The sequence below is a fragment of the Bison bison genome, unplaced genomic scaffold (assembly GCF_000754665.1).
Source record: "Bison bison bison isolate TAMUID 2011002044 unplaced genomic scaffold, Bison_UMD1.0 scf7180017864115, whole genome shotgun sequence".
NCBI lineage: Eukaryota > Metazoa > Chordata > Mammalia > Artiodactyla > Bovidae > Bison > Bison bison.
The window spans coordinates 251,197-274,057 of NW_011494687.1; the positions used below are offsets into that span (position 1 = coordinate 251,197).

The following is a 22,861-nucleotide window of genomic DNA, read 5'->3' on the forward strand; positions in this document are numbered from 1 at the left end:
ATCACTGAGGAAGGCTTTCTTAACTTGCCTAACTATTCTTTGGAACTCTGCATTCAAATGGGTATCTTTCCTTTTCTCCTTTGCCTTTCACTTCTCTTCTTTTCTCAGCTATTTGTAAGACCTCCTCAGACAACCATTTTGCCTCTTTGCATTTCTTTTTCTTGGAGATGGTTTTGATCACAGCCTCCTATACAAAGCTATGAACCTCCATCCATAGTTCTTCAGGCACTCTGTCTATCAGATCAAATCTCTTGAATCTATTTTTGACTTCCACTGTATAATCATAAGGGATTCAATTTAGGTCATACCTGAATGGTCTAGTGGTTTTCGCTACTTTCTTCAATTTAACTCTGAATTTTGCAATAAGGAGTTCATGATCTGAGCAACCGTCAGCTCCCCGTCTTCTTTTTGCTGACTGTATAGAACTTCTCCATCTTCAGCTGCAAAGAATATAATCAACCTGATTTCAGTATTTACCATCTGGTGATATCCATGTGTATAGTCATCTCTTGTGTTGTTGAACAAGGCTGTTTGCTATGACCAGTGCATTTTCTTGGCAAAACTCTGTTAGCCTTTGTCCTGTTTCATTTTGTACTCTAAAGCCAAACTAGCCTGTTACTCCAGGTTTCTCTTGGCTTCCTACTTTTGCATTCCAGTCCCCTATGATGAAAAGGACATCTTATTTTAGTGTTAGCTCTAGAAGGTCTTGTAACTGTTTTCAATTCACTTTTTTTCAAGTCTATTCTTTAGTTGGGATTACTCCTATTGGATCAGGATTTGGCCACTTTTGAGCTATACTTTGATGCATCACGCTGCTGCTGCTGCTGCTGCTAAGTCGCTTCAGTCGTGTCCAACTCTATGCAACCCCAGAGATGCCAGCCCACCAGGCTCCCCAGTCCCTGGGATTCTCCAGGCAAGAACACTGGAGTGGGTTGCCATTTCCTTCTCCAAAGCATGAAAGTGGAAAGTGAAAGTGAAGTCACTCAGTCATATCCGACTCTTAGCGACCCCACGGACTACAGCCTACCAGGCTCCTCCATCCATGGGATTTTCCAGGCAAGAGTACTGGAGTGGGTTGCCATTGCTTTCTCCTTGATGTGTCATGGACCACAACTTTAAGCACAGAAATTTTAGAATTTAACTTTTCCATACAGGTGTTTTGGAATAAGGAGAATTTATTGATGCATCATGCTGCTGCTACTGCTGCTAAGACACTTCAGTCGTGTCCGACTCTGTGCGACCCCACAGATGGCAGCCCACCAAGCTGCCCTGGCCCTAGGATTCTCCAGGCAAGAACACTGGAGTGGGTTGCTATTTCCTTCTCCAATGCATGAAAGTGAGGTCGCTCAGTCGTGTCCGACTCTTAGTGACCCCATGGACTGCAGCCTACCAGGCTCCTCCATCCATGGGATTTTTCAAGCAAGAGTACTAGAGTGGGGTGCCATTGCCTTCTCCGATTGATGCATCATAGATTCTCCTTATTCCAAAACACCTGTCCTGAAAGGTTAAATTCTAAAATTCCTGTGCTTAAAGTTGTGGTCCATGATAAAATGCAAATACATAAGGGATGGTGATTATGTCATAGGTGCATAATCTCTCCACATCCCTCCTCCAGTGAATTAAGCATTTACTCTTTAGAGATCAAGTTAGATTTCTACCAGAAAATTGTCATTCATTTCTCCTGACTTCCTCTATTCTTCCCTTATTTTCCATTTCTCTTCTCAGGAGAGAAGTCTTTAATATATGATTATTTTAATATAATTGGAAAAACATGGAGTAAAAGTTTAAATAACTGAAGGATATGAAGACACACTTTGTTTTCCCCCATTCATGACAACAGAATGTGATACATGTTTTAGTAATGCCCAGGGCATAAGTGTCTGGACCTTGGAACAGCTTGTCTGGCATCAAGTCATAGCTCTCTCATCTACTAGCTGAGTGACCTTGGGCAAGTCATTTAATTTCTCTGTACTTCCTGTTTCCTAATGTGTAAAATAACATCTCCCTGGTGGTCCAGTGGTTAAGAATCTGCCTGGCAAAGCAGGGGACAGGGTTCCATCCATGGTCTAGGAAGATCCACTTGCTACCAGGCAACTAAGCTCCTGCAGCACAATTACTGACCCCATGTGCTCTAGAGCCTCTGCTCTACAACAAAAGTAGCCATCACAACTAGAAGCCCACACACCACAACTAAGGGTAGCCCTCACTGCAACTACAGAAAGATCAAATGCAGCAATGAAGACAGTGCAACAAAAATTATTAACTAAACTAACTTCTAAAGTAGAGTCAACAGAAATTACTACATCATAGGGATACTGTAAGGCTGCTTTTAGTTGCTAAGTCATGTCCGACTCTTGCGACCCCATGGGCAGTCTCCTCTGTCCATGGGATTTCCCAGTCAAGAATACTGGAGTGAATTGCTGTTTTCTTCTCCAGGTAATGTTCCCAACCCAGGAATCAAACTCGGATCTCCTCTATGGCAGGCAGATTCTTTACCAACTGAGCTACGAGGGAATCCCTACTGTAAGGTTAAATGAGATAAACTATGCAACATGTTTACAATAGCACTTAGCACATAAATGGGCTTCCCTGGTGGTTCAGAGGGTAAAGAATTTGTCTGCAATGTAGACAATCCTAGTTCAATGCCTGGGTTTGGAGAATCCCTGGAGAAGGAAGTGGAAGCCTACTCCAGTATCCTCACCTGGGTAATCCCAAGGACAGAGGAGCCTGGCAAGCTACAGTCCACGGGGTCACAAAGAGTCAGACATGACTGACTGACAATTAATTTAACTTTTTCACATAATTAATATTATACATATATTTGTATAATTAATAGTTTGCTCTAATTAATATTATGATTTTATAATATTATTATTATATTATAATTGTAATTTTCATATAATTAACGTTATACATATATTTGACATTTTTTTTATTTCTGAATCTCTCTCATCTCAAGAAGGCACATTGCTCTACAAGAAGCATCTCTAGCTCTCTCACACACACACACCCTCTCTGCATCATCAGTTTCATCCATTTTTCTAGATTTATTTCATGAGCATAAAAACATTTCCTGTATTCTCCTATATTTTAAAAAAGAGTAAAAGTATTATTAAGGAGTGCCACTTCCATCAGTATACACTTTATATAGTTTTGACTTTAAGAAACATGTAATTCTACACATTTAAAAATAAAATATCATATCTGCCAAGCAGATAATTTACCCTCTTTTATTAATACCGTTTCTATTTGTACTCAGCTTTTCTTTCAATGTAATATTAAGACCAATGCCCAAATATTACATGGCCACTCAGGGTCTGGGAAATAGCCATACTAAACAGTTATTCTTGAAATAACCTAATTAGTTATATTGGTCTATTCAGCTATTCATCTTCATTTAATGTTCCAGGCCTCCACTACCCAATAGAGTAGCCACCAGCCATGTATGGCCATTGACCACTTGAGATGTGGTTAGTCCAAACTGAGTTGTGCCATAGCTGTAAAATGCACATCAGATTTCAAGACTTAGAAGACAAATAGGTAAAATATACTCCTTCTATTTTATACTGAATGCATGTTTAAATGTTAATATTTTTGATATATGGAGTTAAATAAAATACATTATAAAAATTAAGCTCACCTGTCTGTTTTTATATTCTTAATGGTACAACCAGAAATTTTTAAATTACAAATGTGGCTCACATAAATTTTTGTTGCACTGTATTGTTTTAGGTTTTCAATTTTTTTCACATTGGGGAATTGTAAAAAAAAAGGAACTACTCATGAGACAAATTAATTTGTTTTGTAAATATCTTTCACTCTCTTTTCAATAAAACCCTCAACTATGTTTGAAGCGTATGCTCCCTGAGTCTGAGAAAATGAAGCTCTTTTTAGTCTTTGTGAAGTGAATAGTATCAACTCTCACCAAATACATATTTGCTGGCATGCATTGCCAGGTATCATAACAGGAAAAAAGAACATTAACCTGGATTTATGAAGCAAATCGTGAAGATAGGTGATACAGGCACTGGAAGAGGGAAGATATTTTTTTAATGGAATGTTTACCATTGGTAATTGAGATAAATGATTTAAACATATAGATAGACACATTTGAACATATAGATAAATGGGAGACAGACAGAGAGAAGGAGAGGTAGAGAGAGAGAAATTAGGAAGTTTTCCCTATGTGTCAATCAAATCATTGTACATGGGATTGCACCAACTCAATGAAGCATAAATGAATCCTGCCCACATTTTCAATTGGGAAAAGTTCATGAATTCTATAGATAATCCCAGAAATAACTAGTTCTCTTAATAAAGTATCAGAAACAAATACTGAAGCTAGTAATTACTTTTTTTTTAATATATAAATAATCACAAGCATCTTCTCTATAAATTACCCATGGAAACATGCCTGGCTTGAAAACATCCCAGTACTTAACTTTGATATTCTTCATTATTTCACCAGAAAGCTATGCCACAAATGATATTTGTGAACTTCATGGTTTAACAAAAACATACTAGTAGGGTCATCTAAATGCATTCCTAGTCCCTTTACCCCCAGAACCTATACTCACTGTATGTACACATCTTTCTAAAGTTATAAAGAAATACCATCCTATTTTAAAACTTGGATATATTTCTGTGCATTGTAGGTAGCTGAAAGGATGCTAAAGTCCAAAGAGGAAGGAAGAGTTAAGAAGCCTCTCTTGCTCTGCAAAAATGGGCACTCTGATTGTCATTGGACAAACAGGTTACTCTTTTATTTCCTTCATCAGCAACAGGAGTGCATAAAACAACTAAATAAAAAAGTCCTTAGAGGCCCTGACTCAATGCACTAGTGAATTCACTCGAGTGAATTTAAAATATAACTTACTCTGCCAAAAAAAAATCCCAAGCTAAGCACCAATGAGGATAATTTCTGTAGAGAGAAAAGCATAATGTAATGGTAACAAACTCAGTTCAAGAATAAAAATAAGAATTCCATGGAGAAAAGACAGTCTCTTCAATAAATGGTGCTGGGGAAACCGGACAGGTACATGTAGAAGAATGATATTGAAACACTCCCTAATACCATGCACAAAAGTAAATTCAAAATGAATTAAAGACCTAAATGTAAGACCTGATACTGGCAGGCAGATTCTTTTACCATTGAGCCACCAGGGAAGCCCTTGATATCAGTAGATTGTCATAAGTAACATATGTGTATTGTAATACCCAAAGTAACCACTGAGAAAATTATACAAAATGATATGATCAAAAATCTTGAATTAGTCAAAACGGAATCTTAAAATGTGTTCAAACAATCTACATAAGTGCAGAAAAAGACAAACAAGAAGCAAAGGAAATAAACAGAAACAAATAAAAGACAGATAAATCTGAATACATAATTATCTTAAATATAAATGGTTTAAATACATCACTCGAAAGGAAGAAATTGACAGAGTGGATTTATTCCTAAAAATTACCCAAATACATAATGTTATTAGAAACTCAACAATATGCATAGATTGAAAGTAAATGATAAAGAAAAATATATCATGAAAAAAATCAAGAAAAAACTGGCATGGCTATATTAATATTAAGTAAAGTAGAAGCAAATAAAATTGCAAATGGGAAGTAAAGGGAAATTACATAATGATAAAAGCATCAATCCACCAATCCACCTCGCTTTATTTATTATTGCATTTATCATCATCTCACTTATTTTATGGGCGTCCTGGTGGCTCATATGGTAAAGAATCTGCCTGCAATGCAGAAGACCTGGGTTCAATCCTTGGGTTCGGAAGATCCACTGGAGAAGGGAAAGGCTACCCACTCCAGTGTTCTGGCCTGGGGAATTCCATAGACAGAGGAACCTGGTGGGCTACAGTCCATGGGACTGCAAAGAGTCGGACATGACTGAGTGACTTTCACTTTCACTTTCACTTATTTTATATTTACCTGTGGATTCATTTATTGTCCCTATGCTACATCTAGGCAGGGACTTCAGTGGCTTTGTTGATAGCTGTATGTTGTCATTGTTGTTTAGTAGCTAAGTCATGTCTGACTCTTTGTGATCCCAAGGATTATAGCCTACTAGGCTCCTCTGTCCATGGAATTTCCCAGGCAAGAATACTGGAGTGGGTTGTGATTTCCTTCTCCATGATAGCTGTACATCCAGTGCCTAAAATGTTAGTTGCACACGGTATTGAAGCTGCAGCTCCAATACTTTTTCCACCTGATGCGAAGAACTGACTCATTGGAAAAGACCCTGATGCTGGGAAAGACTGAAGGCAGGAGGAGAAGGGGACGACAGAGGATGAAATGGTTGGATGGCATCATCGACTTGATGGACATGAGTGTGAGCAAGCTCAGGGAGTTGGTGATGAACAGGGAAGCCTGGCATGGTTCAGTCCATGGGATCACAAAAAGTCAGACACAACTGAGCGACTGAACTAACTGACATGGTAAGTACTCAATAAATATTTGTTGAATTAATAAAAGGGTTAGCTTATTATCTATTGAGATCTGTTCTTTAAGATACAAGGCACTAATCACTTCAAGTTCAAGTGTTTTAAATGCTTAGTTACACTATGAACTAAAATATGCCAACATCAAGTTAGAAATGACCAAATGTTTTGATTCTTCTTACAGCTTCTCATGCAAACAGAAACTTCTGACATTTGGGAGAATGGCATTGAAACATGTATAATATCATATAAGAAACGAACTGCCAGTCCAGGTTTGATGCAGGATACAGGGTGTTTAGGGCGGGTGCACTGGGATGACCCAGAGGGATGGTATAGGGAGTGGGGTGGGAGGGGAGTTCAGGATTGGGAACACATGTACACCCGTGGTGGATTCATGTTGATGTATGGCAAAACCAATGCAATATTGTAAAGTAATTAGCCTCTAATTAAAATAAATAAATTTTAAAAAATAAATAAATAAAATGCTTCCTGAAAAAAAGAGTTACCATTTCCAAAATAACTGTCTTCCATCAGTAACATTTACCTCAATCACTTCTTTATCACACAATCTATCACACTTCTTTCTTAAACTTAAGAAAGAAGTGTAGCCTTTCCAAATAATTCATTATCGAATAATTTCCTCCATGGATCACTTCCCAAGTAGATTTCCACCTCTTGCTCTCCTTGTCTTACTTTATGCTGATTGTTGTTCTCAAATCCCAAGCCTGCACAATCTGCAGCCTAGACTGACACATCGATGAGCTAGAACCTGTCCCTCAGCTTAACTTCCACTCCCTCTGCTTTCTAGCTAAGAATGAATATCTAGGGAAGAGATTCCTTTCTTATTTTTTTTAACTTTTTATTTTGTATTGGAGTATAGCCAGTTAACAATGTGGCAACAGTTTCAGGTGAACAGCAGAAGGGACTCAGCCATACATGTACATGTATCCATTCTCCCCTAAACTCCCCTAGGAAAGAGATTCCCTCTGATCTAAGAGTATTTGAAATCTGTCAGGTCCAATGAGTTTCCAGTGATAACTTTGAATTTCTTCTCTTTAAACACATTTGAAAGAAGCAACTGAACTGTTGCCAAATAGAGTTATATAGTAATTCCCTCATCAGAGAAAAGAAAATGGGAAATATTCATGAGACATGTGTGCGTGTGTTTTGTCATTCCGACTCTTTGCGACCCCATAGACTGTGAGCCACCAGGCTCCTCTGTCCACGGGATTCTCTAGGCAAGACTACTGCAGTGGGTTGCCATTTCCTTCTCCAGGGGATCTTCTCCACCCAGGGATTGAACCAAGGTCTCTTGCATTGCAGGCAGATGCTTTACCATCTGAGCTACTAGGGAAGGCCATATGTGAGACATACTATGTAATATGGTTGGATAGCATCACAGACTCAATGGACCTAAGTTTGAGCAGACTCTGGGAGATACTGAAGGATGAGGAAACCTGGCATGCTGCAGTCCATGGGGTTGCAAAGAGTCAGACACAACTTAGGGACTGAACAAATACTATGTAACAGACACTTAACAATGATCATCCTATTTAATGGGCTTTATGATCCCCATTTTATAGTAGAGGAAAGTGAGAATCAGAGAATGAAGTTTCTTATGTTGATTATTAATAATCAAGATCGAGTTGATTATTGTGTTAGAGTTGGTGAGACCACATTCCTTCCCTTGGCCCCACAGTTTTGTGAGAATTATACACAACCCAATACGAGCAGCCATGTGTAAGACATATGTGTAATGGGTAACTTGTCCTTAATTCTAGCATTTTGTTCGCAAGGCTAGCTTTGTTTTTTCTGGTGTTTGTTCACTTCAGTTCAGTTCAGTCACTCAGTCGTGTCCGACTCTTTGCGACCCCATGAATCGCAGCACACCAGGCCTCCCTGTTTGTATACTGATATTAATAGGTGATTCATCTGATGAATTAACTGCTATGAAGGTGTCTTTGGGTGGCAAAGGTTTAGCCCTTCCAGGTAATATAAACATATTTTCCCAAGTTCCTCTCCTTAAACTGGACATTTGCAAGTGTGTTCTCAGAAGCAACCCACAGGTCAATGTGGGCTCTGCTTTCCCTCAGTCTGAGCACTCCATTTTTATCTGTTTTACATTTGGCTTATGCATACACTTCAAAAAATGAAAATTACTGCTTCTTGTCTTTATCCAGTAGTGTCTATAACTAGGCTAATTACAACCAGGCTGATGGTGCTTAGAAAGTGTGAGTTTTCAGGACATTCATGACCTGAAAATTGTTCCAACTAGGCTGTTTGTCCATAGCCAAGTCCAGCTATGCCCACCACTAGGAAAGTCAAATGCCATGATTCCATAGCCTCCCTCTTCCCTCTTCCCTGATGCTCTTATGCTATGGAACCCCCATACCCACCTCACCTCCAAGCTAGTCTCTCTGGACCCTCATCCAACAGCCATATGTTTAAAATTTGTTCCCAGAGTTGTCGACAGAGGACAGTCTTTAGCCTGCTCCAACAAGAATCCCCAGGGCAACTTATGCCTCTTCACTCAATTGATTCCCCAGTGCCTGCTCTCCATAGAACAAATATAATCTGTGTCACTTTGGGTTAAGTATAACCTGGATTGGGAGGTGGAGTTTATATTCTGTCTTCTGAGATCATCAACCTCATTTTTCCTAGGACAGAAAAACCCAGGACTACTCTGCTCCTCAAAGTCCTTCTTTTAACCTGCTATATCCACTTCACTTTCAAGAGGACATCCAAAAAATCTGACTCAGCTCCAATCTGAATTAGTGGGAAAACAGAAATGGGCAAGTCCCCGTTAACCTGATAAGGGACAGGAAAAGACTATTTCTTACTAAGAAAATAATAATAAGTTTTTATTATTCCTGTGAAATGCAGGATAGGACTTGGTGGCTGATAATGTAGAAAATGCAATACATTTTATATCATTTTGTAATGGCACAGCCTTACAATTTTCATGCACCTCTAAGAATATCTAGGACTAAAATCCCACTATAAGCCATTTGGATAGCCAAGTAAGGAAGAATATTCTTTGTTCACCACTACATTGACTTCACGTCTCTGTGATTGGGAAGCCTGAAAGTGATTGACTATTCAACCTTTCCCTAAGATTTCATGTTGGTAACCTAGGGGGCAGGGGCATCCAGAGCATTGTGTAACTTTACTTGATCTCTGATGCCTACTGTGAACTGCAACCCACTAGTGGTTTATGGAATCAATTTCATGGGTTGCAATCAGTATTTGAAAAAAATTAATAGAATAAAATAAAATTAAGAATACCTGGTTGTATCACATGCAGTAAGGAAGGAGTGTTCTATAAAACTTTTATTTATGTTAGACATAGATGTGCTTACCAGAAAATTACTAAAATGTTGAATACTCAAAAAATGCTTGAAAATGGCTGCCGTATAAAACAACATATAGGAAAAAAATTGTAAATCAATAAGGACATTCTCAAATAATGTGATTCTTTAATAACAGGAGAGATTTGAAATGCTTTTGAAGTGCTTAAACATGAAATATCCTAGAAAACCTTGGATCACAGTTTTTATATACTTTCCCCATAAAATGGCCATACTCACAATCAAAAATGCTTTATACATGATTTAGTGGATTCATAGACATGGCAAATTCAATCTAGAATTGTTTAGAAATCCTACTTAAAATATTTTTAAGCTCCTAAATTTTCCTTAGAAAATAATAAAATCTCCTTGTCCTTATGGGGAAGCAAAACTCTAGATCTAAATATTCTCAATGTGCTTATGTAAGTAAATGCAAATTTTTATTCTAATCTAACACTGATTTAATGGACATGAGTTTGGGTAAACTCCGGGAGTTGGTGATGGACAGGGAAGCCTGGCATGCTGAGGTTCATGGGGTCGCAAAGAGTAGGACACGACTGAGCGACTGAACTGGACTGGACTGAATATTTACTAAATCCGAGACAGGCATATCGGAGAAGGCTATGGCAACCCACTCCAGTACTCTTGCCTAGAAAATCCCATGGACGGAGGAGCCTGATAGGCTGCAGTCCATGGGGTCACTGAGGGTCGGACGCGACTAAGTGACTTCACTTTCACTTTTCACTTTCATGCATTGGAGAAGTAAATGGCAACCCACTCCAGTGTTCTTGCCTGGAGAATCCCAGGGACGGGGGAGCCTGGTGGGCTCCCGTCTCTGGGGTCGCACAGAGTCAGACACAACTGAAGCAACTTAGCAGCAGCAGCAGCAGACAAGTATATGGAATGGTTCAGAGAACAGAATGACATAATCCTAATATAGAGAACTTTGAATTCTAGTGGACGGGCAAGGAGAGAAGCATGGAGGGTCCACTGGAAAGAAGTGAGGAGCTGGTACTTTTTGACACCAAGGGAATCCAAGGGAGTTGAACAAGAAGGAAAATGAGAGACTGCTATAGTCACATGAAAAATAAAAGCAAAAATGGCAGGGGAGAGTAAGAAAAACAGCTAGTCTGAGAAAAGTTAGACAAACACATAGAGCAATAAATGGAATCAGTAGAAAGAAAGAAAAGAGAATACAGAAGAAAGAAAATTACAAACTATTCTAGAAGGAGGCAGCTGCTGGAAGCATTCCTTTAATAACTCATCCCAAAAGCTATTTAAACATCATCTATGAGGCATGTATTTATTTCATATTGGCACTGGGGAGAGCACCATGTGGGAAAATAATGACAACTTTTCTATGCAGGGCAAAAGAGACTGGCAAGGACCCAACACCATTCAGTTGGGCCACTGGGCTGGGTCATATTATCAGAGGAAAAGTTCATCTCCTTTTGTTTTTTTCAGATTCCATCTGTCCATTTCAGAGCTCCTCTTCCTTTATCAACTTTCATCACTATCACTATTCTACCTTGAGATAAACTTTTTCAGCAATGAAAAATAAAACCGTGTTGACTGAGTTCATCCTGCTAGGTCTAACAGATGTCCCTGAACTCCAGGTGATGGTTTTCATCTTTCTGTTCCTCACCTATTTACTCAGCATCATTGGAAATCTGACAATCCTCATCCTCACCTTGCTGGACTCTCATCTTCAGACCTCCATGTATTTCTTTCTCCGAAACTTCTCCTTCTTAGAAATTTCCTTCACAAGCATCTTCATTCCCAGGGTCCTGATCAGCATCACAATAGGGAACAAGAGCATCAGCTTTGCTGGCTGCTTTGCTGAGTGTTTCTTTGCTATATTCCTGGGGGCCACAGAGTTTTACCTTCTGGCTGCCACGTCCTATGACCGCTATGTGGCTGTATGCAAACCCTTGCATTACACAACCACCATGAGCAGCAAAGTCTGCACCCAACTTGTTCTCTGCTCTTGGCTGGCTGGGCTAATAGTTATTATACCACCAATCACTCTGATGAGTCAGCAGGACTTCTGTGAATCCAATCGGCTGAATCATTATTTTTGTGACTATGAGCCCCTTCGGGAGCTCTCCTGTTCAGACACAAACCTCATACAGAAGGTGGCCTTTCTTGTGGCGTCGGTGACCCTGGTGGTCACGCTGGTGCTAGTCATTCTCTCCTACACGTCCATTATCAGGACTATTCTGAAACTCCCCTCTGCCCATCAAAGGACAAATGCCTTTTCCACCTGTTCTTCCCACTTGGTTGTCATTTCTCTCTCTTATGGAAGCTGCTTCTTCATTTATGTTAAGCCCACAGCAAAAGAAGTGGACACGTTCAACAAGGGAGTAGCTCTGCTCAGTACCTCAGCTGCACCTTTGCTGAACCCCTTCATTTACACCCTAAGGAATCAACAGGTAAAACAAGCCTTCAAGGATACAGTCCAGAAGCTCGTGAATCTTAAAGAATTTCATAATTAAAGCCTTAATGGATGAGTCCTTACTATGTACCAAACTCTCTGCCAATTACTAGGCTTCCAATATACAGTTAAACTTCAGGCCAGTGAGAAAGACTGGAAAATAAATAAATTATAACCTGTAAGTGTTCATATAAAGAAACGATTAGGTTTTATCAATGAAAAAGCAGTTCCACCTGAATTAGTGAGTCAATAAATGTTTTCAGAGGGAGTGCCATTTTGAACTCAGTCTTAACAAGTAGGAATAGGTCAAGCAAGTAAAAATAAGAGGAAGAAACTTGAGTAGAAAGAATATTGCTGGTAGGAATACCAAATTTAAGTCCTACAAGATTGAGTAAACATTGTCATTCATTTCAGTGAAATAAAAAGGAGAAGGAGAGAGTTGAGGAAATAATATATTTTAGTTTTGAATTAAGTTAAATCCCATTTTAAATAAATTAAGTGCTCATAATGTCAAGTCATTTGGATTTGGGACAAGATTTTCGCTCAAATGGTAAAGTATTCACCTGCAATGTGGGAGACAGGAGTTCAGGAAGATCTTCCCTGGGTCAGGAAGATCCCCTGGGGAAGGGAAGAGCTACCCGCTCCAGTATTCTTGCCTGAAGAATTCCATGAACAGAGGAACCTGGCAGGTTATAGTCCATGGGATCACAAAGAGTTGTACATGACTAAGAGACTAACACTTTTACTTCTATTTTTTATGGGTTTAGCAATCCATAGCTATTGAAATAGAAATTGATGTGAAAATTGAGGGTGTCGTGAATAAAAGAGGGTGAGCAGAAGAGGCAGAGAAGGTGCTAAGAAGTCAATAGAGGAGTTCCCTGGTGGTCCAGTGGTTAAGAATCCACCTGCCAATGCAGGGGACAAAGTTTCAACCCCTGGGCCAGGAATATCCCACATGCCGCTGAGCAACTAAACCCATGTACCGCAACTACTGAGCCCACTTGCCTAGAGCCAGTGCTCTGCAACAGAAGAAGCCACCACAATGAAGAGTAGCCCCGCTTTCAGCAACTAGAAAAAGCCTGAGCAGCAACAAGGACCCAGCACAGCCAAAAATAAAAATTTTAAATAAAAAAAAAAGAAAATATATCTGTGGAATTCATGGGAAGAGAATGTTTCAAGAAAAATAGATAGTTGGCAATGTGAAATGCTGCAGAAATCAATTAATATGAAGAAAGACATTATGACAATTAGGGTGTTCTTATTGATCATAACCATCTTCAAAAACGCAGAATTTAAGGATGGGACAGGAAGAAGTCTGACTGTTGTGGGATACTGGTGGGTAAAAGCTAAAAATTTAGGAATTGTAAAATGGAATGTCAAGAGTGGAGAAATGAAAATAAAAACAACCTCCAAGTTGTATTCCCTATCATTTCTCACTACTAGTATCTATGCTTTCACAGTACACAGTATATCACAGTATATATCATAAAAATGGTTATATGAAACTATGTTCTCTTCTTGTCTGTAAGATTGCAAATTCAAAGCTAATATCTTTGATCACAGTTCCATCTACAATATCGACCAGTGATAGGTGTTCAGCAATTCATTGTTGAATGGATAAATGAATAATGGATGAGTACATGGGTGGCTGGGTGAACAAATGAATGAGGGATCCCAGAACTGAATCTTTTTAAGTGAAGAACCTCCAACCTTTGAGAGTTTACGTACTGAGAGCAATGAATTAGCAAGGCATGCCTCATATGGATGACTTAGATCTGCCTAGAAATTCCTCTCTATTTTACAAATGAGGGAATGGAAGAGAAAAGAGGTGAAATAAGTTGTGCAGGGTCACACAGCTGAGTGCCTGCGTTAGAATTAAATACTAAATATGTCTGATGCCAGAGTACACTTGCTGAACTTCTGAGTAGTACAACCTTCCACCCACTCCAACTAAAGTCCATCTTCTAAGTGTTTCTAAGTATTTTAAGTAGCCTTGAATTTCGACTTTCTCCAAGCTTTCATTATAAGCCTTTAGGAGGTGAATCTCTTTAGGAAGTTGAAAGCTTGCAAAAGCCTATATTATCCCACCTATGGCTCCTGACCTCTCTAAAGAAGCTTCTCCTTTCCACATCCATATCTCTTCTGAACAACATGAATCTTCTATTATCCTCTTTAAGAGGGATCAGCTTTTCATCCAGAGTGCAATTCAATTCAGTTCAAGATGCTGAAAAACTTCAGAGCTGATGTTTGAAAGACAGAATTGTGGTGCTTGAAAGCAGCTTTTCATGGAAATAAGGTGTATTTGAACATGTGACAATTGATATATACAAAATAGAGTTTTTGTTGTCTTTTGTGCCTTTCATGATGGTAGCAGGAGTGAACTTTCAAAAAGATACAAATACTGATATCTGTAAGAACAGCTGTCTCAGGAATTCCATGATGGTCCAGAGGTTAGGGCTTGACAATCTCACTGCCATAGCCCAGGGTTCAATCCCTGTTTGGGGAATGAAGATTGTGCAAGCCACATGGCATAGCTGAAAAAAAAACAAACAAAAAAGCACATATATCTGCTTTTAGAGAACTTCTTTAGAATTCCATTCCAATCTGCTATACCCCAATACAAAATAAAAAAAAATAAAGTTTGGGAAAAGAAAGAATTCAATTCCATTATTTAAAATGGGTTTTCTATCAACCAGCCCCAGCCCCAGTAACTACACTAGCTTTTCTACAACTATCTTAAGACAACTTGTCAGCGGCTTTAATTGACAAAAGTTATTTTCAAATCTCATTCTAAAAGAATATTCTAAAGAATATTCTAAATGTATGTTTCAAAGTATGCTGTACTGGGACGACCCAGAGGGAGGGTATGGGAAGGGAGGAGGGAGGAGGGTTCAGGATGGGGAACAAGGTATACCTGTGGCAGAGTCATTTCGATATTTGGCAAAAACTAATATAATATTGTAAAGTTTAAAAATAAAATAAAATTTTAAAAAAATTGGGGGTTTTCTGCTTGTAATTTTTTCTATACTAGACCATTTAATGTCTAAATTTGACCCCCTTGATAGAAAACAGATCAGTGGATTCTTAAGAATTGGGGAAGAGTTTGTTGCACAGGGTGTGGGGGTGGAGCAATCGAAGAACTGTTCTACACTTTGACTCTGATGATGACTGCATTTGCCAAGTTTTGGAGTTTTACTGAATGTAAATTCTACTTTAAATAAACATGACTTTTTTCCTTCTTTTTTAAAATTAATTTATTTATTTTAATTGGAGGCTAATTACTTTACACACTGTGAATTATGCATGAGCCTTTCCTCACCAAGACTGATCTGACCACTGTCTGTGCTGCATCTAATCTCCTGTGGCATGGCACCATATGCCATCAACCACTCACTAGTCAGATAACTGTACAGGATCTATTCTATTACAGTGGGGAGCAGCAGTTGTCTTCACTAGAATAAAATTTCATTCACGATATGAATTTCTTTTCCCAGTTCAGCATTTTCATCCATCCAAATTATGTGTTTTATTTACCATAATGTTATCCCATGATGTCTCTTATAAACATAGAGAAGGGATTGATATATACACACTACTCTATATAAAATAGATAAGTAATAAGGACCTACTATATAGCACAGGGAATTCTATTCAATACTCTGCAATGGCCTATATGGGAAAAGGATCAAAAAAAGAGTCAATATACGTGTAACTGATTCACTTTGCTGTACACCTGAAACTAACACAACATTGTATAAATTAACTGTATGCCAATAAAAATTTTAAAAATTAAAAAAAATTTAAGAAGTAATATTTATTTATTTATATGTATTACCTTCTAGCTTGATCACCCATAATTTATCAACATAGTCTCTGTACCTAACTCCAAATTTCAAAAAGGAGAATGTAATTAGCTCATGTCTATACCTAGGTCATTCTCCTCTGGCCAAGTTCTCTCAAAAGGAGGTGTGGACTGGGAGAAAAATAAAGTCTATCATAACTATCATAAAATTATCTCTCTGTCTAGTCTGTGACATCACAGATTATCCACAAATAAATGTCCTTTCCCTTGAAGTTCTAGGCTAGATTGCGTTAATCCCTTCTGCAAATCTTAACGTTAAGGTTCTGCTACTCCACCTCTCTTGCCTTTTCCTTATATACCTACTGTTACGGTTATTGCCCTCTGATATTCTCTGAGGCCTATGTTTGTCTTTCCTAAAGAGCTCTACTTGCTGTTATGCTGTATCTCATTAGCATTCTCAGAAATACATATATGCCACACTCACCCATTCCATCTCTCCATCAAAAGCCAAACTGGGAACAGGGGGAGAAGTTGCTCCCACAAGTAGCTAAGGTAACTTTCATCTGTCAAGGAGCAACCCCAGTGAGAAACATTCCTCACACTGAGCACAAGTGGAAAATTAATATTATATAGCAGATTTTGGCCAAAGCAAATTATTGATCTTATTCCTTTGACCAATCCAATCTGAAAATCCTTTTATAAAGGAAATTTGAATTTTAAGCCCTTAGGGAGCCACATGACAATTATCATATCTGTGTAAAGGTTTAAAAATTGAGAGCGTCAGTAAATACGTGGAGGAGGGGTTTTCAAGCCCTATAGAAGAAAGAGAAGAAGGACACAGGGCCTCCAGTCTTCCTTCTGAGAATAGTTTTCAGGACACAGAAGACTGAAGGGAAGGGAAAGAAACTAATGGGGAAAACACTAAACCCTCCACAGGATTCATGTTACTTGACAAAGGTAAGATCACCACAGCAACAGAAGGCAGATGCTCTGATACCGTTTTGCTCCTCAGGAGATATATGACATGGTGTTATGAACATTAAGCAAGTTATTAAGGTATATTGTCTAGCATTATGCATAATGTAATGAAGATATGTTTAGAATTATGCCCAGCATGTGGTAAATGGCTCAAAAAACATGTTCCTCGGTCTCTTTGGGCTTCTTCCCCAATCCCTTATTAAAAGTTCAGTTCCAGAGTTCTCAAAAAACAGGGTTCATTAGCATCCTCTGAATGTGGGCCTCCTGGGATCTTTTCTTTCCTCAACTGATTGTTCTGAAGCCTCCCCTGAATAGAACATTTAAAATATGCTTCTATCTAGTATAAAGTCAGAGACAGCACCTATTCAGGCTCAGAAGGGTCAGAACAGAGGAAATCAGAATTTGAAGGGAGGGTGCTTTCTACTATCACTACGATAAATGTGTTTAACTTAAATAAATCACATCTCAAAGGATTACTTGCCAGCCAGGGTGCATTTTAAACTAATGTGGAAATAAAAAGTAGTGAATGACAGCTAAACTGATATATAGAAAAGAAATAGCATTTTTCCTATGAAATTTCCATAGGTGTGTGAATTTTTGTGAATAATTAGGTCAATAAGTAGTTGTGGGAAGTGAAACAAGTTCAATTTTATTCTACCTTTCCTCTACATCTGACTTCTAAATTGTGATTCATCGCATGGACATGTATGGGTAAAATCCTACAGGACCACCCTGAAAGTCAAGTGTAAGTATATCCTCAGCTTATACTTATATCCGTGTTCCTTGTTTGTGACTATAGAGCATGAAATCATATTACTGTGATTTTTTTTTCATTAAAAAGCAACTTATGCTTGCTTTGTTGCATTCATATAATGTAGATAAGTATAAAATAAAAAGACACAGCTCCCCTTATGTCCCCACTTCTTCATCTAACTCCATAAAAATAATACTGATAGCAATTTTTCCAGATCTGTATGACCATGCACATAAAAATATAATTTTAGAGCAGAAGATATATATTTTTTAGACCAAATGGAATAATATAATACACAATTATTCAACAGCTTCCTTTATTCATATAGCAATATACCAGATGTGTCCTTCCAAGTGAGTTCACATAAATCTTTGCCATTTATTTTCTTTATTTAATGCATTTTATAGTTTGGAGGCACCAAAATTACTTAGTCACTTTCCTATTGATGGAAATTTTCACTGTTTCCAAGTTTTTATGTTTACAGACAAGGTTGTAATGAATAGCTTTGTAAAACTATGGAAGCAGAATTATTATAGAATTTGTGTGGAATATGAATATAAAGGTTTGAATGATAACACACAGTTTGTTCACCAAAGACCAAAAATTAATGACCAGGAAGTTCAAGAGCCTGAATGTTCAGGCACTGGATGATGTGGCCATGTTCCATACATCCTTGTGATTAGGATATTCTTAGGGACAATGGCAGAGATGGCTCCCTGGTGATCCCGAGGCCAGGGATATAGGGAGGTGGGCTTAGGATTTCTTTGTTTCAGGGACCTTAAAAGATCAGAACAGGAAGATGCCTAAAGGATTCTAGAAATTTGAGGCTTCTTTCTTAGGACAAATGCTGAGCTTTTGTAAAAGTATATTATGACCAAATAATCTGGTAGTCCCTTTCCTGGTTCTGTGTTAAAGCTATACCCGTATTCCAAATGAAGTGACTCAGCCCATCTAGGAGGCTTAGAGGGCGTAGGATGGAAGAGTCTGAGTGCAAAGGAACACCACTCCCTTAGTGTCAGTGGTCAGAGGAGCCTGGTGAATTACAGTACATGCAGTCACAGGAGTCAGACATGACTTAGTGACTAAACCACCACCACCAAGTGTTGATGGTAAGAATTTAATTAGTTCCTGAAAGCCCCTCCTGAAGTTATTTGGTGTCTGAGATTTGCCTTTCCATCGCTGACAGCTCAATATTATGAAAACTAAGCAAGAGAGAGAGTCCAAACAAACTATATATACATTTGTTGTTGTCACTAAGTCAGGTCTGACTCTGTGACCCCATGGACTGTAGCCCCCAGGCTTCTCTGTCCATGGTATCTCCCAGACAAGAATACTGGAGTGGGTTGCCATTTTCTACTCCAGGGGATCTTCCCAACCCAGGGATTGAAACAGAGTGCCTCTGTGTCTCCTGCATTGGCAGGTGGATTCTTTACCACTATGTCACCTAGGAAGTCCTTATACACATTTTAAAATTATTATATTCCCCTAACCCACAATAACAAATAAGAGAAATATAGATTTTTATTATTTGGTGGTAGAAAAGCACCAAGTGTGAACAAGGAAAATTTCAAAATACAACCTTGCTGATAAAGGCTGGGCTCTCAGCTCTTACAGCAAAGACCAGATAACACACATGACTCCTTGACTTGCATCAGTGAAAGAGAGACAGGAAACAGTAAAGTCCATTTATAGGCTTAAGAGACTTTACCTTAGACTGACTCTTAAATGCTCCTATTTGTTGTTAGATTTTAAAAAGCTAAGAAAAATTTACAGTTTATATAGCAAATTGCCAAAGGTAAAAGGCTAAATGAAGAGCAAAATAAGGAATAGAGAGAAAAAGCACTTTTTTTTTCATTTATTTAACAATTATGTATTTATTATGCTGTGTGCTTTAGCCAGTGTTACTGGGGGGTAAAAGAATACCAAAAAAGAAGAAGAATATTATTTATGAAAGAGCCTACTTTAATACCAACACTACAATCATTCAATAAGTGTTGGTTCTCCTGTTCTTCCTCTGCTCTTAAGGAACTTACAATCTGTTTTTGGAAAGGTGACATATACCCATAAAACAGAGAATGGATAATGCCCAAATAGAATGCATCATTTATGTTAATTCTTAGAATCAGACAGCTCTCTGTATTTATCCTGTGCCACAGACATTCAGATATTCATTTTGATATAAAATTTCCACATAGAATGTGGTCCCCATGGAAAGCAGTATGGCTATTTCTAACAAAACTAAAAATAGAATTATAATATGATCCAGCAAAATATCTTCTGCATATATATCCAAAAGAAATGAAAGTAGAATCTTGAAGATATATTTGGACACCCATGATTATAGCAGCTTTATTCATAATAATCAAGAAATGGAAGCAACCCATCAGCAGATGAATGGATAGATAAAATGTGACATATACATACAATGGAATATTATTCAATCTTTAAAAGGAAGGAAATCCTGTCACATGGATTATTAACCTTGAGAACATTACACTAAGTGAAATAAACCAGTCACAATAATACACACATACATACACAGTGTATGATTCCACTTACATGAGATGTCTAAAGTAGTCAAAATCATAAAAATAGAAAGTAAAATGGTGGCTGCCAGGAGCAGCAGTTGAGCAGGAGTAGGGAGAGTTGTTCAACAGGCATAGCATTTCAGCTTTACAAGATGAAAATGTTCTGGAGATCTGTTGCACAACAATGTGGATATGCTTAACATCGAACTCCACACTTTGGCTGATTCGTGTTGATGTTTGGCAGAAAGCAACAAAATTCTGTAAAGCAATTATCCTTCAATTAAAAAATAAATATATTTTTAAAAAATAAAAAAATGGTTAAGATGGTAAATTTTATCTTGTGTTTTTGACCACAATTTTTTTTTAATTCCATAAAACATCTCACAAATGCTAATTACACTTTGCACAGATTATCTTACTCAGATAACGTGCTTAGCAACTGGACTTAACTCACTGATTTTCCTACCCATTTGCACAGGAGATCTGATGGAAGTGAATAAAGAGGCCAGCTCTCACAGAGGCCTATAACTTCTGTAGCCTTATGGCTACAGAAACACAGAGAAACTGTTTGCTTGAGCCATATATTGCCAGGGTCAATGCAAGGACTAATTTTCCTTTTGAATGTGAGTGGCTAAATAATCAGAAAATTAAACTTAGGTCAGTGGTCTATCCTGGGGAAAGAAGTGGCAGCCCACTCCAGTATCCTTGCCTGGGAAATCCCGTGGACAGAGGCGCCTGGCAGGCTACAGTTCATGGGGTTGCAAAGAGTCGGACACGACTTAGCTACTAAACAACAGTGGTCTATAAACAGTTTTCTCAACTGACTTCTAACAGAAAACATGAAGTTATAAAACTGCCACTTTGTATAAAATAATATTTTTAAGATAGGAATTAATGTATTCTACTCAGTCATTAACCATTTTCTATTTTTTTAATTTATTTTTGTTTTTGGCTGCTTTGGGTCTTCATTGCTATGCATGGGCTTTCTCTAGTTTCAGCAAGCAGAGGCTACTCTAGTTGCAGTGCACAGGCTTCTCATTGTAATGACTTCTCCTGTTGCAGAGCATAGGCTCTAGGGCACACAAGCTCAGTGGTTGCGGCCTACAGGCCTAGTCGCCCTACGGCATGTGGAATCCTCCTGGATCAGGGATCAAACCTGTGTCCCTCACACTGGTAGGTGGATGCTTAACCCCTGGACCACCAGAGAAGTCCCAACCATTATCTATTTCATGTGTACATTACATCTCTCCAAACACTGAATGTAAGTTCCTTAAGAGCAGAGGAAAGGCAAGAGAACCAACACTTATTTCTAAAGTAAATATCTTAAAACACCAAACAAAAAAAATCTATCAAAGAGCTTGGAAATTTAAAGAAGTTTTAATCACAAGATAGAAATATGCTGATATAATTTTAACATATTAAGTTTAGTTAGAGGGGAGAATATCTAAAAGAAATATGTTAAAGCTAATGATATGGAGATGAAAATGAAATAAGAATTCAGGCCTACAAATATCCACTTGAGGGGTAACATGAGACAGGTGTAAGACAGTACCATTTCACTCATGTGGAAACTAAAGCAGGCTAACCACCTGTATGTGTGTTTGGGAGAAAGAAGTCCAAAGTAAGAGAGACATCATTAGTGTCTGAAGAAAGGAGGAAAAATTAGGGAGAAACCACTAGTTAAAGGCAGAAATTAAAAAAAATAAAGATACTAGAAGAAAAAAATCAAATTTCTCAATAAGGTTCACAATTTTTTATTTCAGTTATATTTTTCTAGCCAGAGTAAAATTACATGCTTATTAATAAACATGGATATGGAAGAAAATGACAGCAGGTATCTGATTGGAGAGATACCATCTGCTTCTCTGCTAAAGCCACCTAAGACAGGATAACTAGGACCTGAGGGAAAGCTGACACCAGCAGCAAAGATTGTGAGACTGGTGACATTAGTTACAATGGTCCACAAATCTAAAACATCAAAGAAAAGTTGGGGCATCTTTCGTTATCATAGTTATAATGGCATTGCTGATTCTATTCTAAAGACTCCTCAACTATAGCTAACAAGTTAGCATTTCTTCTCTCACTGAGACCAAGAGCATTATGGAAGTGAAATTTCACTGCCAAATTAGCAGAAATAAAGAAAGATCAAAAGTAAAGTTAACATTGAAAATGAAAATAAAATAGGACATATAGAAAATGATAACTTAGGCATTGGTTTAGAAGGTAAACTAGGGAAGTACATGAAAAGTTGAAAAGGACCATGGAGAAAACCCTCATACATGGAAATTTAAGAAAATAATCCTTGGGACTTCCCTGGCAGTCCAGTGGTTAAGACTCTGCACTTCTACTGCAGGGGGCAAGGGTTCCATCCTTCATTAGGGAACTACAATTAATTAATTAATAAGTTAATAAATTAGTTAAAATTAAAAGCTTATCCCCAGCTTTCATTCAAGAAACCATGAATGAAATGAAAGGCAACCAACCAGAATGGTAGATAATATTTGGAAACCATGCACCTGATAAAGGCTTAATAAATCATAAGGAACTCACACAACTCAACACCAAA

General features: G+C 38.1%; 1 protein-coding gene across 1 annotated transcript; it reads left to right on the forward strand.

Annotated features, from left to right (window-relative positions):
- The first annotated feature begins 11,349 nt into the window (after positions 1–11,349).
- On the forward strand, positions 11,350–12,294 carry LOC104988145 (olfactory receptor 2AP1). The gene has a single exon (XM_010839362.1). The coding sequence runs from the start codon at positions 11,350–11,352 to the stop codon at positions 12,292–12,294; it is 945 nt and encodes a 314-aa protein (XP_010837664.1).
- The last annotated feature ends 10,567 nt before the right edge of the window (positions 12,295–22,861 follow it).

What these genes read in the sequence shown, in the direction of transcription:
- LOC104988145 (XM_010839362.1), top strand. Translation starts at nt 11,350, where the DNA reads ATGAAAAATAAAACCGTGTTGACTGAGTTCATCCTGCTAGGTCTAACA.